This window comes from Nyctereutes procyonoides, unplaced genomic scaffold (assembly GCF_905146905.1).
Source record: "Nyctereutes procyonoides isolate TBG_1078 unplaced genomic scaffold, NYPRO_anot_genome, whole genome shotgun sequence".
Taxonomy (NCBI): domain Eukaryota; kingdom Metazoa; phylum Chordata; class Mammalia; order Carnivora; family Canidae; genus Nyctereutes; species Nyctereutes procyonoides.
In genome coordinates, this window is record NW_026575041.1 from 2,959,660 (window position 1) to 2,974,016 (window position 14,357).

General features: G+C 45.9%; 1 protein-coding gene across 3 annotated transcripts in view; it reads right to left on the reverse strand.

Annotated features, from left to right (window-relative positions):
* Positions 1 to 14,357, reverse strand: part of C2CD3 (C2 domain containing 3 centriole elongation regulator) — a 146,828-nt gene that overhangs the window by 3,794 nt on the left and 128,677 nt on the right. For all 3 annotated transcript variants that reach the window (XM_055320669.1, XM_055320668.1, XM_055320672.1), the window contains one exon: positions 13,073 to 13,184. In XM_055320669.1, coding sequence (XP_055176644.1) covers positions 13,073 to 13,184 — 112 coding nt within the window. The remainder of the gene's footprint in view (positions 1 to 13,072; positions 13,185 to 14,357) is intronic.

Below are 14,357 nucleotides of genomic sequence, written 5' to 3' on the forward strand. Positions count from 1 at the left end.
ATAGGGATACCCCTACATGTACTGACTGTTCCTCTGAAGTATTTGCATGCTCCTGTTGAAGCTGTGGGTGTGCAGGTACCACGAAAAGAGCAGGGCCCCAGGTTCAGTACAGATGCCACCAGCCTTGTTCAACTTTTACCCACTTGGCTGGCTGCCTTCCCCTAGGCTGGGACTGAAACTTCTTTGGGGCCAGAGAGTAGCCGATTGAGCAGCTGCAGCTAGGAACAGGGGGGAATGGGGACAAGATCCACAGGCCAGGGGCTTAGCCCTAAGAGGCAAATCGTAATTTGACCACCCAGCCCAATTGCAGCATGGCTGGGCTTACCCTGTTTCTGCCTATGATTTGCAGGAGCCTTAGAGATCTTGGAGAGGCAGAAGGAGCCCACATAGAAGCTGGATCATCAGACCCAGGGGCTGCAGGGATCTTGGAGTCTGGACAGTGGGTGTTACATATAGGGTAAAGTCCCTATGTAGGGTACTTTCAAGAAGAGGGACTTGAAACAACATGAAGGTGGAATCTGAGCAAAGGATATGGGAGAGGGTGTTCCAGATACAGGCTAGACTGAGCAGGGATGAGAAGGAGGAATATATTCCCTAGCAAAGTAGTGGGGATAGGTGTGGTCTAGTATAGGTATAGAAAGCAGAAGACAAACCCAGAGAAAGGGGCTGATGCTTGCTGAGGGCAGTTCTCAAATGTCTGGAGAGTAACTGACTTTATTGCTCTTAGACCTGCACAGTGAACAGGATCTGGATGTGGGGGTTGATTACTATTCTAGGCTGAAGAATGGAACTGGATTTATTGTGATCTGGGTGTTAAGCATGGCAGCAGGCCAGGGGCTCTCAGACTGCCCCCATTAAATCTACCCAGATCTCTCATTAAATTCTCCTACTTTGAAATATGGGGACTTGCTCTTTTCTGGGCATCTGGGCGCCCAGGCTATGAATATGAATAGGCCTCTCTGGCCTATTATTTAAGACAGATGTATCTATCTCAACGTCAAAGGTAGAACTCTCCTAGGATGAAAATAAAGCATCATATAAAGAGTAAGGAATAATGGTGGCGGGCAAATCTGGGGCTTCCTCAAATCAAAAGGCTAACTCCATCCTGGGGAGTTGGTTCTAGTCCTGGCTCTACCACTTAGCCAAATGGCTTTGGGCAAGTCACTTAGTCTCTGGGCCTTGGTTTCCTCATCTGAAAATGGATCAACATGAGCAGATAATGTAAGAGGAGGTGCTTGCAACCCAGGAACTTCTTCTAGCTGACGGGTCCCTCTTTGGCCAGGTCCCTGTGATACAGTGTCTTCACCAAAGGCTCCCTCAGGAAGGGCCAATCCTCTTCTTTGGGCTACAGTGTGGTCTGGTCCAAGCCACTGTGTTCTAGGTTCTCTCCACTCTAGTCTCCAGAGGGATCACCTTGAACAGACACCTGCTCCCAGGGTGTAGGTGTCTGTACTCATCCTGGCTTCAGGGCGTTCCTGGGACTTTCTTAGAGGGGAGGTGGTGGGCTGGAGTGGAAGGAACACTGGCATGTGGCCAAGCCCAGCTGTCCACTTGCTTAGTGCCAAGACACACTCTTTTTCTGGGTCTCAGTATCTTCATTACCAAATGGAGCTAAGAACTTCTGTTTAGCCTTCTTACCCAGGTCTATTGTGAAGGTGAAATGAAATTCAGATGTGACCAAGGCTGTGGCCAGGTACAACATCTTGCAAAACACTGGGGTTAAGCTGGAGCAAAAGCTGATATCTGCTGCAGAGAGCAAAAATGAGGCCTTGCTGTTCTCAGACCTTACCTCAGGTAGAGTAGAAAGAAGGTACTGTACCTCCGCAAGGCATGCCCTGTGCTAGGCCAGGCCTGGCCAAGCTCTCCCCACTCGATTGCCTCCTGCCCAATGAACCTCTGGGCTCAGCATTGGGGCTGAAGTTTTGTTCTTTTCCAGAGCAGTTCCCTTAAGTAACATAAACCCTGACTTAGGAGCTGGAAGCAAAACTTTGAAAGTGCTGAAAACTGAAAGTAAACAGCTCCCTGACTCTGACTGGTTACATGGGCTTGCCAATGGATTGCTGCCTCAGAGACGAGTGAGGGCTCAGTACAGCTGTCTGCGTTCTTCAACTTTCACCCCATTGGCCTGCTGCCTTCCTCTGGGGTGGCTCCCAGAGTCCTCTCCAAAGGCTGAACTTCCTTGGGATGAAGAGAGTTAGCAGATTCAGGAGCTGTAGCTAGGAGTGGGGGCGGGGGGGGGGGGTAGTGGGGATAAGATACAGACCAGGGGCCTAGCCCTGAGAGGCAAGTCTTAAATTTGATCACCCAGCTCAAGTGCAGCATGGCTGGGCTCCATGTTCTGAGCTCACCCCCTATTCCTGTGTTAGATCTCTGGCTGTGTGGTTCTCACTACCTACATGCTCCATTTCTCACCATACCCTGATCCTCCCTATTCTTCCTTTGAGAAGGTTTCCCTGACAAGCCCATTTTACAAGGACTAGAGCCCCTCCCTCACCCTGGCCTCAGTCTTCCCCACTACAGAATGAAAAGGCCTGACTTAATCAAAACTTAACCCTCGGAACTCATGCCCTGCCAGGGAGAGGGGTTGAAAGTCCAGACTTATGAGAGGGAAGGGTTAAAGTGACACTCCTAGAAGAGGTCCTGGCTCCTCCCAGACTCTGGCCTCAGAGTAGCTCAGGCAATGTGAGCCCTGCACCCGCCCAATAGTCCTGTGAGCCCTTTCCCTTGAGATGCCTGCCAAGTTGCATTCTGGGGCAGGGTGGGCACCAGCCAATTCTGGCTGTTTCCCCTGACTTTTGTACACCCTTGGCCAGGGAGCTCATCTCCTCCCAAAAGCTTTGTGTGGCCTTTATCAGAAACCCTTGGATCTTTAGGACTCTTCTTGGTACTCTGCAGAGAGCTAGGGACTTGGTGTCTTAACGAAATGAGGCAATACATCAGGGGTTCATGCCCTAAGAGGGATATCTCAGCCATCAGGCCTGGACCACAGGCTGAAGAGAGAGGATAATAGGCTCAAGAAGTTCCCCTAGGGGGATCCCTGGGTGGCGCAGCGGTTTGGCGCCTGCCTTTGGCCCAGGGCGCGATCCTGGAGACCTGGGATCGAATCCCACATCGGGCTTCCGGTGCATGGAGCCTGCTTCTCCCTCTGCCTGTGTCTCTGCCTCTCTCTCTCTCTGTGACTATCATAAATAAAAAAAAAAAAAAAAAAAAAAGAAGTTCCCCTAGGCCCCTGCTGACCTGATCTGATGATTTTGTGGAGGCTGGGTTTCTCTACTGGGACTATGATCTCTTAGATGCCTCTGGGCTTGAGGAAGGGAAACCAAAAGACAGAAAAATTCTCTGGACTGCTGTGAGGAAAGAAGCAGACATAAAGCCTTAGGACTCATAGATAGGTAGGTCAGAGACTTCTGAGGCTGGGGATCTATTATCCATAGGTGGGGGTGGGGTGTCATTCTGTGCTTCTAACTTAGGGTCTGAGCTGAGCACACAGTCCACTGCTACAACCTTGAAAACTGCTCTCCTACTTCAGGGGTGCTCTATGGGGCTAAATTCCCAGCTCCCAGTGCTGTTCTTGATGGTGCTCCTATCCCTTAGCATTTCATCCTACCAATTCCCTCCCAAAATGGAACAGTGTAAGAGGGAGGACATCTCAATAGGAATGATGATAAAAATAATAATAGCTAACACTCATATAGTTGTTCTTTCTCTCTTTAAAAGATTTATTTAGGGATCCCTGTGGCGCAGCGGTTTAGTGCCTGCCTTTGGCTCAGGGCGCAATCCTGGAGACCCGGGATCAAATCCCACGTCGGGCTCCCGGTGCATGGAGCCTGCTTCTCCCTCTGCCTATGTCTATGTCTCTGCCTCTCTCTCTCTCTCATAAATAAATAAATAAATAAATAAATAAATAAATAAATAAATAAATAAATAAATGATTTATTTAGGGATGCCTGGGTGGCTCAGCGGTTAAACATCTGCCTTCAGCTCATGGCATGATCCTGGAGTCCTGGGATTGAGTCCCATATTGGACTCCCTGCATGGAGCCTGCTTTTCCCTCTGTCTCTGTCTCTCTTTCTCTGTGTCTCTCATGAATAAATAAAATCTTAAAAAAAATATTTTAGAGAAAGAGAGAGAGAACACTGGGGTGGTGGTGGTGGTATGAGGGAGAGAGAGCCTTAAGCAGATTCTGTGTTGAGCACAGAGCCTGACGCGGGGCTTGATCTCATGACCCTGAGATCCCCTGAGATCCGACCTGAGCCAAAACCAAGAATTTGCCGCTTAATTGACTGCACCACCCAGGGACTCCTAGTTCTTCTTTTTTATGTGCCAAGAACTGTATTTTACATATCTTACTTAGTTAATCCTACACAAAACAAACCTTAGGAGGCAGGTCTATTATGCTTATTTTTCAGATAAAGGAACTGAAGCACAGAGAAGTTGCCCCAGGAAGTTCCACAACGAGTTTTAAGTTTAGGCTGTGTAGATTTAGGGGCCATGGTCCTTGCCACCACACAAAACTACCTGGTAGGAGAGAAGAGGGAAATGCAGTCACAAATTAAGTCTGTGCTGCCTCTGGAGACACCATGCCCAAGACCTCAGAAAGACAGCAGCAGAGTCAGGGCAAGAAACCAGGTTTGCTGACTTTCAGCTCCCCAGCTGGCCTGGAGCACCTCGCTTTCTAGTGGTGTCTGTGGGGTATCTCACTTTCTAGACACCGCTGTGGGGTCTGGCTGAGTGGAGGTGAGAACACTAGAGTGGGAGGGGATAGACAGCTCAAGGCTTTTAGGGTAACTTGTACATGGCCTTGTGTCTGACTTCTTGCCTCCTACACTCACTCCTCAGGAACAACAGCCCTGGCCCCATGCCTGTGGTTAGTCTAGGGACTCGTCTGTGCTGTGCACAGAGCCTGGCCTTTAGGCAGGAAGGCACAGAGTAAGACAAGGCCCATCTCACGGTTAAGAACTGCCATGTAGACAGGCAGGGAAGCCAAAGCTCAGATGACAGGTTCCTTTTGCTCTTTGCTTCTGATTCCTATCCTACCCTGACTGTTCTGGTCCAGTTCAGTCTCTCCCTACCTCTGACCTCCTTTCTATCATATACTGCTTATACCTGCAAGTTGCCAAATTCTGCTGATTCGCTGAGGTTTCTTTTCTCCAGATGCATAGCTTATAAAGCCTTTCCTTCATCTCTGCTGAATTCTACTCAAGTCACTATTGTGGCTCTGCCTTCTTTTCCCTAAATTCATTCATTCATTCATTCTTTTTTTTTTTTTTAATTTTTATTTATTTTATGACAGTCACAGAGAGAGAGAGAGAGGCGCAGAGACACAGGCAGAGGGAGAAGCAGGCTCCATGCACTGGGAGCCCGATGTGGGACTCGATCCCGGGTCTCCAGGATCGCGCCCTGGGCCAAAGGCAGGCGCCAAACCGCTGCGCCACCCAGGGATCCCCTCATTCATTCTTTCTATCTATCTATCATCTATCTATCTATCATCTATTTATTTTTAAAAGATTTTATTTATTTATTCATGACACACACACACACACACACACACACACACACACACACACACACACACAGAGAGGCAGAGACACAGGCAGAGGGAGAAGCAGGCTCCCTGCAGGAAGCCCGATGTGGGACTTGATCCTGGGTCTCCAGGATCATGCCCTGGGCTGAAGGTGGTGCTAAACCGCTGAGCCACTGGGGCTGCCCTATTTTGTTTTACTAAGTGTTAATATCATTTGAGAAAGCGAATGAGTGGTTTGGAGGCCAGTACCTCTAGGAACTGTGAGCTCCCTGAAGGTACGGTCCAGCTCTTTAAGCATAACAGGTACTTAATAGGAGTTGGTGGACTGAGATGTAAAGCTGGCTCCCCTGGGGAACTGTGAGCTCCTGAGGAAGGGACCTTCTTCTGCCTTCTCTGCACCTAACTCAGGACTGTGTTTTTTTAATTTGCCAGAAGATACACATTTCAAGTTTGAGGCCCAAATTACCATCTTATTCTCTGGCCTGCATGTCTTAGGCCCCATTCTGGCTCTCCTTGTCATCAATGACAAGTTACTGGAAGGTTCCAAGCAGAGAAATCACAGGATTTACTCAACATCTTAAAAGGTCAACTAACAGATGCTGTACAGGGAATGGGTTGCCAGGCACAAAGGCAGAAGCAGAGAGGCAAGCACAGAGATCCCTGTAATAATCTAGGCAAAAGGTAACTGATGGTGGTTTAGATTAGGGTGGTAATGGCTGGAGTGGTGATAAATAGATTTGGATATATTTTAAAGATAGAGCTGTCAGAATTTCTTGGTGGACTAGAAACAGAGGCATGGGGGGGGGGGATTCCAAGGGTTTTGGTTTAAACCACAGAACTAGAAGGACACAGTGTCCATTAACTGAGATGTCTGAAGACTGAGGAACAGCAATGAGGAATAAATTGTGAAGTGAGTGTTAATTTGAAGTATCTGTTAGATATCTGAGAGGAGCTGTTGAGTAGGCAGCTGGACACACTAGCCTAGAGTTTACAAAACTCTGAGCTAAGATAACAAGTCGTCAGCATGTAGAGGGGATTTAAAGTTCTGAGATCAGATGGGGTCATCTAGAAAGCAAATGTAAATGGAGAAGTCTAAAGACTATGCTCTGGGTTACTCTTTTATTAACAAGTAGGGGAAATAAGGAAGAACCAGCAAAGGCAGCTGAGTAGGAGCAGCCAGGAGGGGGGCGGAGAGCCAAGAGGAACTGATGCCTTCGAAACAAGTGAAGAAAGTGCTTAGAGGACAGAGATCAACTATGTTATATGCTGCTGAGAAGTCAGATAATTGGGCACTCAGGTTTGATAAGTGGCTTAGGAATATGGGTTTTAGGGATCCCTGGGTGGCGCAGCGGTTTGGCGCCTGCCTTTGGCCCAGGGCGCGATCCTGGAGACCCGGGATCGAATCCCACGTCAGGCTCCCGGTGCATGGAGCCTGCTTCTCCCTCTGCCTATGTCTCTGCCTCTCTCTCTCTCTCTCTATCGTAAATAAATAGAAATTAAAAAAAAAAAGGAATATGGGTTTTAAATTAAAAACAAAACAAAACTTTTCTTTTTTGGGCAACCCTGAAGAGTTGCTCTCCTTTCCAGGGTGGGAAAGCATGGACATGAGTGAGACTAGTTAGAAGGAATCATGAGGGAGATGATTAAGACTAGGTGATAGGACGGTGAGAAGTGAGTGGATGCAAAAGATATTTAGCAGACAGAATTAACAGGCCTTGGTAACAGATGGGCTCTGGGGCATGGGGGACAAAGGAGCAAGAGGAGGGAAAGATGACACGTATGCTTCTGGCACCTCTGTACCCACACAAAGAGGGCAGAGTTTATACAGATAAGGAATGCAGGTGGCAGAGGGGGTGTGCAAAGGAAGGTGACAAACTCAAGTTTTGGACATAATAAACTGTAACACATCAAGGAAAAGATGGCTAGGATGCAGCTGGATCCACATGTGTCTGCAGCATGGGAAGGAAGTCTAGACTGAAGATAAGGATTTGACAGTCATCAAACTGGAAATAAAAACTCAAGTACTTGGAGTAGCTTGAGAGTTCCCCAAAGAAATATCTACAAGCGTAGAGAACAGAAACCTGGAGAAAACAACATGTAAAATACTGCTGTCTCATCTTCTTCCTCTTTCTTCCCCTTTTAGGGACGTTTGCCCATAAGCTGCTAAGCAAACAGAATCAGAAGTAACTTTCAATAAACCCAGGCAACTGTCCCAGTGAAGAGGTTCCTGCTCAGGAGAGTTAAGAGAAAGCAGAGGCAGCAGAACTTGATTGAATCACAAGTAATATGAAATTGCCGCTGGCTGGCTGTGCAGCAGTCCTGCTAAACCGGCCACCCATCTTCCTTCTCTCCTTCAAGAGGTGACAACTGAGGATGAAGCAGTCACAAGTAGGAGAGCTAAGGGCTGGCCTCTATACACTATCTGTGTGGCACCTGGTATTCTACAACCTCCCTGTGAGGCCTGGTAACTCCCTGTGACAGATGAGGAAACAGACTCAGAAAGATCAGAAGACTTGACTAATGTCAAGGCGCCAAACCGCTGAGCCACCAGGGATTCCCCCCCAATTTTTTTTTAATGATTTTATTTATTTATTCATGAGAGACACAGAGAGAGAGAGGCAGAGACACAGGCAGAGAGAAGCAGGCTCCATGCAGGGAGCCTGATGTGGGACTTCATCCTGGACTCCATGATCACGTCCTGGGCCAAAGGTAGATGCTTAACCACTGACCCATCCAGCCATCCCTACCACATTTCTAATCCTACTTGCTTTAGCATCCATCTTCTCCATCTTCCTTCATGCTTCAGAGTGAGTTTTCTTTTTCCTCTCAAAAGGCTACCTCCACACGTGCCTGGATCTTAGGCCCTCTCTGACAAAAGGACCAGCCTTTCTTTTCTCTCTCCCTCTCCTGCATCTTCCCATTCTTTTTCTCTATGGGATCATCGCATTCCCATAAAGAAAGCTGTAGTCATTCCCATATTAAACAAAACCAAACCAAAAACCTTCCCTTTATCTCCTATGCTACTCTGGTCACTATTGTATTTCCCTGCTCCATATTCACAGCCAGATTTATGGAAGGAAGTTGGTATCTCCATTTTGGCACCATTTAATCACTTTTAAAAATTTAACTACATACAGTTTTGTGATTGCATTATGTAACATACCAAAGAAACTATGTAACATATGTGAATTATAAAGCATAATAGAAATAAACATCTGTGAACCCCCAACCCAATCCAACTGTGAAAATAAAGGAAACTCCATTTAAAATAGATTCAGGGGGAGCCCGGGTGGCTCAGCAGTTTAGCGCTGCCTTCAGCCCAGGGCCTGATCCTGGAGACCCAAGATAGAGTCCCACATTGGGCTTCCTGCATGGAGCCTGCTTCTACCTCTGCCTGTGTCTCTGCCTCTCTCTCTCCCTCTCTGTCTCTCTCACGAATAAATAAATAAAATATTAAAAAAAAAAAAACATTCAGGAAGCCCTGAAGGGGGAGTTCTCACACATGACCACTGGTGCTAAGAAGCAGACCTAACATTCAACAGGAAGCTTATGTTACATACATTCCCCAGCAGGAAAAAGAGAGAATTTCTCCTTGCCCAGCAACAACCTAGCCATGGAGAACTCAGCAGAAAAACCCATCCCAGCTCCCTCCTTTCCCCTTATAAAAGCAAGCCCCTCTCTGTTCTTCAGACTTGTCTGTTTTGCCACAGTTTGCTTGTCCCAAAATTGCAATTCCTCCGCTGTTCCAGAATAAACTCCTTTAGCTGGTAAAATAACTGCCTCTTTTGTTTTTTAAGGTCAACAGAATCAAACCTAAGAACTAAAATACTGCTAACACTGTTGAAGAGACCTATGTGCTCTTCCTCCCCTATTCTACCCCTGCCTCCACAACTATGAACATTGTAGGCAGACTGTTGAAAAAGAGACAATCTTAAAAGCAGACAGAAAATAAAAGTCATATTACATTTGAGGCAACAATAGGAACAATGGCTGCTTCTCATAGGAAACAATGATAAGTCGGAATGTGGATTGATAGCTCTAAAATGCTAAAACAAACAAAATTCAAGTTGGAATTCTATATCCAGTGGAAAAAAATATCCTGGAAAAATAAAGGCAAAATGAAGATATTTTCGGACAATTGAAGCTGTCACCCGCAGGTCTGCAATACATGGAATTCTAAAGGAAGTTTTGTGTTGAAGGGAAATGATCCTGACATGAAATCAGAATGTGAAGAAGGAATGAAGAGTGTCAGAAACAATATGTGGGTAAATACAAATATCTGGTTTTGGTCTTAAATTCTTCAAAGTGAGGCCACTTTTAAGACCTTCCAAGACCATAAGCTAAGAAGATTATGGTGCTCCTGCCCAAATATAATTCACAATTAGATCTAAAATAAGCCATAAACATAACAAAGTCAATAAAAATTCTCACTTATTCCATGATTTAAAAAATACGTGTAATTCTTAATTTTTTTCTTAACTTTTGGGGCCTTTACTTGCTAGTGTCTTAAACACACACTTGATTTGATTCCTAGGTTATCCAGAACGGAGTAGCAGCCAGGCAAGAGCACAGACTCAGAAAATATGCTGGTATGAATGCATCAGGTAATCAGAGGGTCATTGCTAGTGGGGATGATCAACCTCCTAAGGTTTTCTGGGTCCTGGGACTTTCAGTGCTGAAATGGGACAGTTTGGGGTGAACTGTGATGATCAGTTACCCTAACTAGCACCCAGAATGAAGTCCTGAGGAGAGAGGTGGCCCTGAGAACAGCAGACAAACAACGGAGTTTTTCTGTAAGAAAGAAAAGTGGCTAAAAAGTATGAGACTTATCTTCTCAAAACTAGACTTGCCCTTTAATTGAAGTGGAAATTCTTATTTCTTCTTCATCCATACTTGTGTCTTAGATTTAACAGATCAAAGACAGTAAATTCCCCTGGGAGTTGGCACATCATGAAGGCAGAAGCACAAAAGTAGGAACAGCAGTTCTGCATGGTAAGTGGCTCACAGACTCCCTTCTTATGGGACGTGATTCACTGACATTTCACCCACTTTGCTAGGTGGGGAAGAGGGAAAGGGAACTAACAGGGTCTACTTTCTTCCTCTAGACTAATTCTTGCCATTGTTCTATTAGGTAAGAATTATTTTAGCCTGATATTACTTATAAGGAAACAGAAACCCGGAAAGGTCAAGTCACTTGTTCAAGATCCCTCAAGTACTTAGTAGCAGATTTAGTATTTCACCTCATGGGTGTCTCGCTTAAGCTCCTGCCTGGTACCTGGATAGAGGCCTGTGTCTCTAGCATAAATGCTGATGGGTATGTATGGGACATGCAAGAGGAAGGAGATGAGTTGGAAACTACAAACCAGAGTAGGAATAAAGGCCACAAAAATGCAGAGCTCCTGGGTGGGGGCTGGCATCTTTCCTCCTCTAGGAAAGGATTTACAGATCTGATAAAAACGGAGATGTGTGAGAACTTAGATTGATCCATGTGCCAAATAAATGAGATGTCCTGAAAATGGTGCTAGAGAAGTTGAGCGAGAGGGGGAAGGAACATTAGTAAAAGGATTAGATATCTGACGGCTTTTCTTTAGGACTATATCCCCAGGCTCTCAAGAGGTTTCTGGACTGATCCCATTGGTCATCAAAATAGGCTTTAAAAAAAAGCATAAAAAATGTTTAAATGTTCATTGCAAAATGAAGCCCATATAAAGGCAAATGGGCTAGAAAAGTAGTAAAGGGTCATGATTTTAAAATGGTGAAATAGAAAGCATAGAGTCTGAAGTCATATGTTTTAAATCACTTACTATTTGGGAGACCCTGGGCAAGTGACTTAATAGTTATGTGTCTCAGTTTCTATGTAAAATTGAATAATATCTGATTGTTTATATGGAAATTCTGAGAGGGCTGCCTGAATGGCTCAGTCAGTTAAGCATCTGCCTTCAGCTCAGGTCATGATCCCAGAGTCCTGGGATTAAATGTCAGTGTTGGGCTCCCTGCTCAGTGGGGAGTCTGCTTCTCTCTCTACCCCCCACCCCCAGCTTGTGCTTTCTCTCTTGTTCTTACTCTCTCTAAAATAAAAAAAAAAATTAAATCTTAAAAAAAAAAACAAAACAAAAAACCTCTGAGCTTCAGTTTTCCTTTCTATGAAATGAGGTAACGATATCTCATTGGTTGTTGGGAGAATTAAATGAGTTTACACTGAAAATACTTAATGTCTGGTGCATAATAAGCATTAAACATGAGTTTGCTATTACAATTGATAAATTAATATATTTTGTTCATAGCATGTATTATTCTCTGAAATGATCTTGCTTTTTTAAAAGTTCCACAGGGCTTTGTGTCCAGTTCACCCCTAGGATTTAGAACAAGTGCAGAGACACAGGCAGAGGGAGAAGCAGGCTCCATGCACCGGAAGCCCGACGTGGGATTCGATCCCAGATCTCCAGGATCGCGCCCTGGGCCAAAGGCAGGCGCCAAACCGCTGCACCACCCAGGGATCCCCCCCCTTTTTTTTTTTTAAAGATTTTATTTATTCATGAGAGACACACACACACACAGAGGTAGAGGCATAGGCGGAGGGGGAAGCAGGTTCCATGCAGGGACCCCGACATGGGACTCGATCCTGGGACTCCAGGATTACGCCCCGGGCCGAAGGCAGGCGCCAAACCACTGAGCACCCAGGGATCCCGTTTCTTCATCTTAAAATAGGGATAAAGTATATACATCATTAGGTTGCTGAAATGTAAAGAGTTAATACAAGGTACTTTGAACAGTGCCCAGCAAGCACCACCATGAGCATCATCTTTCAGCTTAAACACTGCCCTCTCAGAGAGACCCGTTCTTTAACAGAACATCTGGTACTCATCACAACCTGTAAATATTTTTTGTTTATTGTTTGTGTTCCGTAAAGACAGGGAATCTGTCTTATTTACTATTGTATGCTCAGAACCTAGCACATTGCCTGGCACAGGATAGGTACTCTGTAAATATATGCTGAATGATTACGGAAGTAGAGATTATTGCTTTCTTGCCACTTGTAAGAAAGGTCTGGTGCTGTGCCAAGGCAGGAGAGCTGGGATCTGTAACCACCTAGCTCAGCTGAATGATGAATAGTGACACAAGTGGGTATATCCCTGATACTTTTCTCTTCCAGACCTTACTCATCAGCCACTGTGTGCTGAGGCTGCATCTCCCATTTGAACTTCCTTTCTCTGCTCACGCCCACCTTAGCTTAGTGGCGCTCCCACAGCACTCAGTATTCATTTCTTGGCCAAGTCCTACTTTTAATGTTTCTGCACTGTTTCTTCTGCATATTGTCTTAGTTGATGATGCCCTGCTCTTAACACACTTACTCTTCATTTTGTGCCTAGTTCACCCCTAGGTGAACTCCTGGTATACTGCTAGGTCTCCAGAATGTGCTCGGCACAAATTTGGAGTGACCACTGCTGCCGCCTTTTCAGGAAGCTGGCCCAGGGCAGCTCTACATTCTGCACACGCTTTCATGGACGAGAGGAAGACTCTAGGAGGGAGCCAGCCGGCTGTTCTTACCTCATCTGTTGTGGCTCGTGGTGGCAAAGTTGTAGAGAGTGATAGCATCCGCAAGGAGGCCTCCAATTGCTGGGGAGGCAAAAAGAAGTTGGGCACCACAATGGACTCCGGCCTATATGGTAGTTAAGGGGCACAGATACCTAGAAATCCCCCCCTCCTTTGCCAGACTGGCATCTCCATTGGGCTTAGTCACCCTGACTCATTTTGTCCAGCTTATTCTTGCCCAGGAATCCTCTGCTCCAGTGGTGCCTTCTGCTTGGAAGACCCTGCCCAACTCTTAACAAACTGCAGTCTATACTTTATGCAAGGGTCAGTTAAAATCCTTTCTCCTCTTAAAAGCCTCTCCTAGCGTCAGCCCATGGTGACTTCTTCCCCGGAGTCTGCAACATAGGCTAACACTTGTTTTACTCTGCTACGACTCTCCATTTGTCTCAGCAGGGACAGTGTAGTTTCCTTCATTTACCTCACTACTTCCCAGAGCCCTGCATGATGCTAATAGGTAGCAACATTTCAGTGACACTTGCTGAGGGCCTGCTGACCCAAAACTGACCTGTCAGAAGTCAGTCAGACAGGGTCAAGGTGAGAAGGTGGCTCCAAAGGCAGTGTCTCAGGCTGGAAGAAGATGCCTGGCACTGAAGGAGGGCTTGTCCTCCCAGCTGTTCTCTGCCAACATCCAGGAATGAGGACTCAACACATGAGGGGCTGTCTGTAGGAATAGCTGGTCCACCTAGTCTATATCTGAACCCTAGGAAGGCAAGTACCACATCCTGTACTTCTCTGTATCCTGACGTACCCAGTACTGTGCTGAGAACACAGTGTTCCAAAAATATTTGTTCATTCAAAACACTGATTCTGTTTGGGAGGAGACTATTTTGATGTTTTAATTTTGTTTCTATTCAATAAGCTAAATAGGATTCTGGTTCAAATCGGTTTATCACTGCTCTTCCATGCTAGACTTTGAACTCCAGGAGAGTAGAGATGATTGATATCTTTTTCATAGTCATATTCCTGTCACCTAGCAGAGTACCTGGGATTACAGTTAAGTGTTCAGTAAGTATCTACTGAATAAATGAAATGCATCATTTCCTGCTTTGGTTCAAGTCCTTGATTTTTCTAGAGAGGTGGTGTTGGAGTTGGAGATGTTGATGGAGAAGGACCCTTTTACCCAAGCCTTCTTCAGAGGCCCAAGTGAAGAAGGACCTAGTTGCTGTTGCTGCTCTGACTCCTGGGAACTGTGCCAGTTAGCTGATGCTGTGGGGAAGATTTGCTATGAGGTGTCACAGGT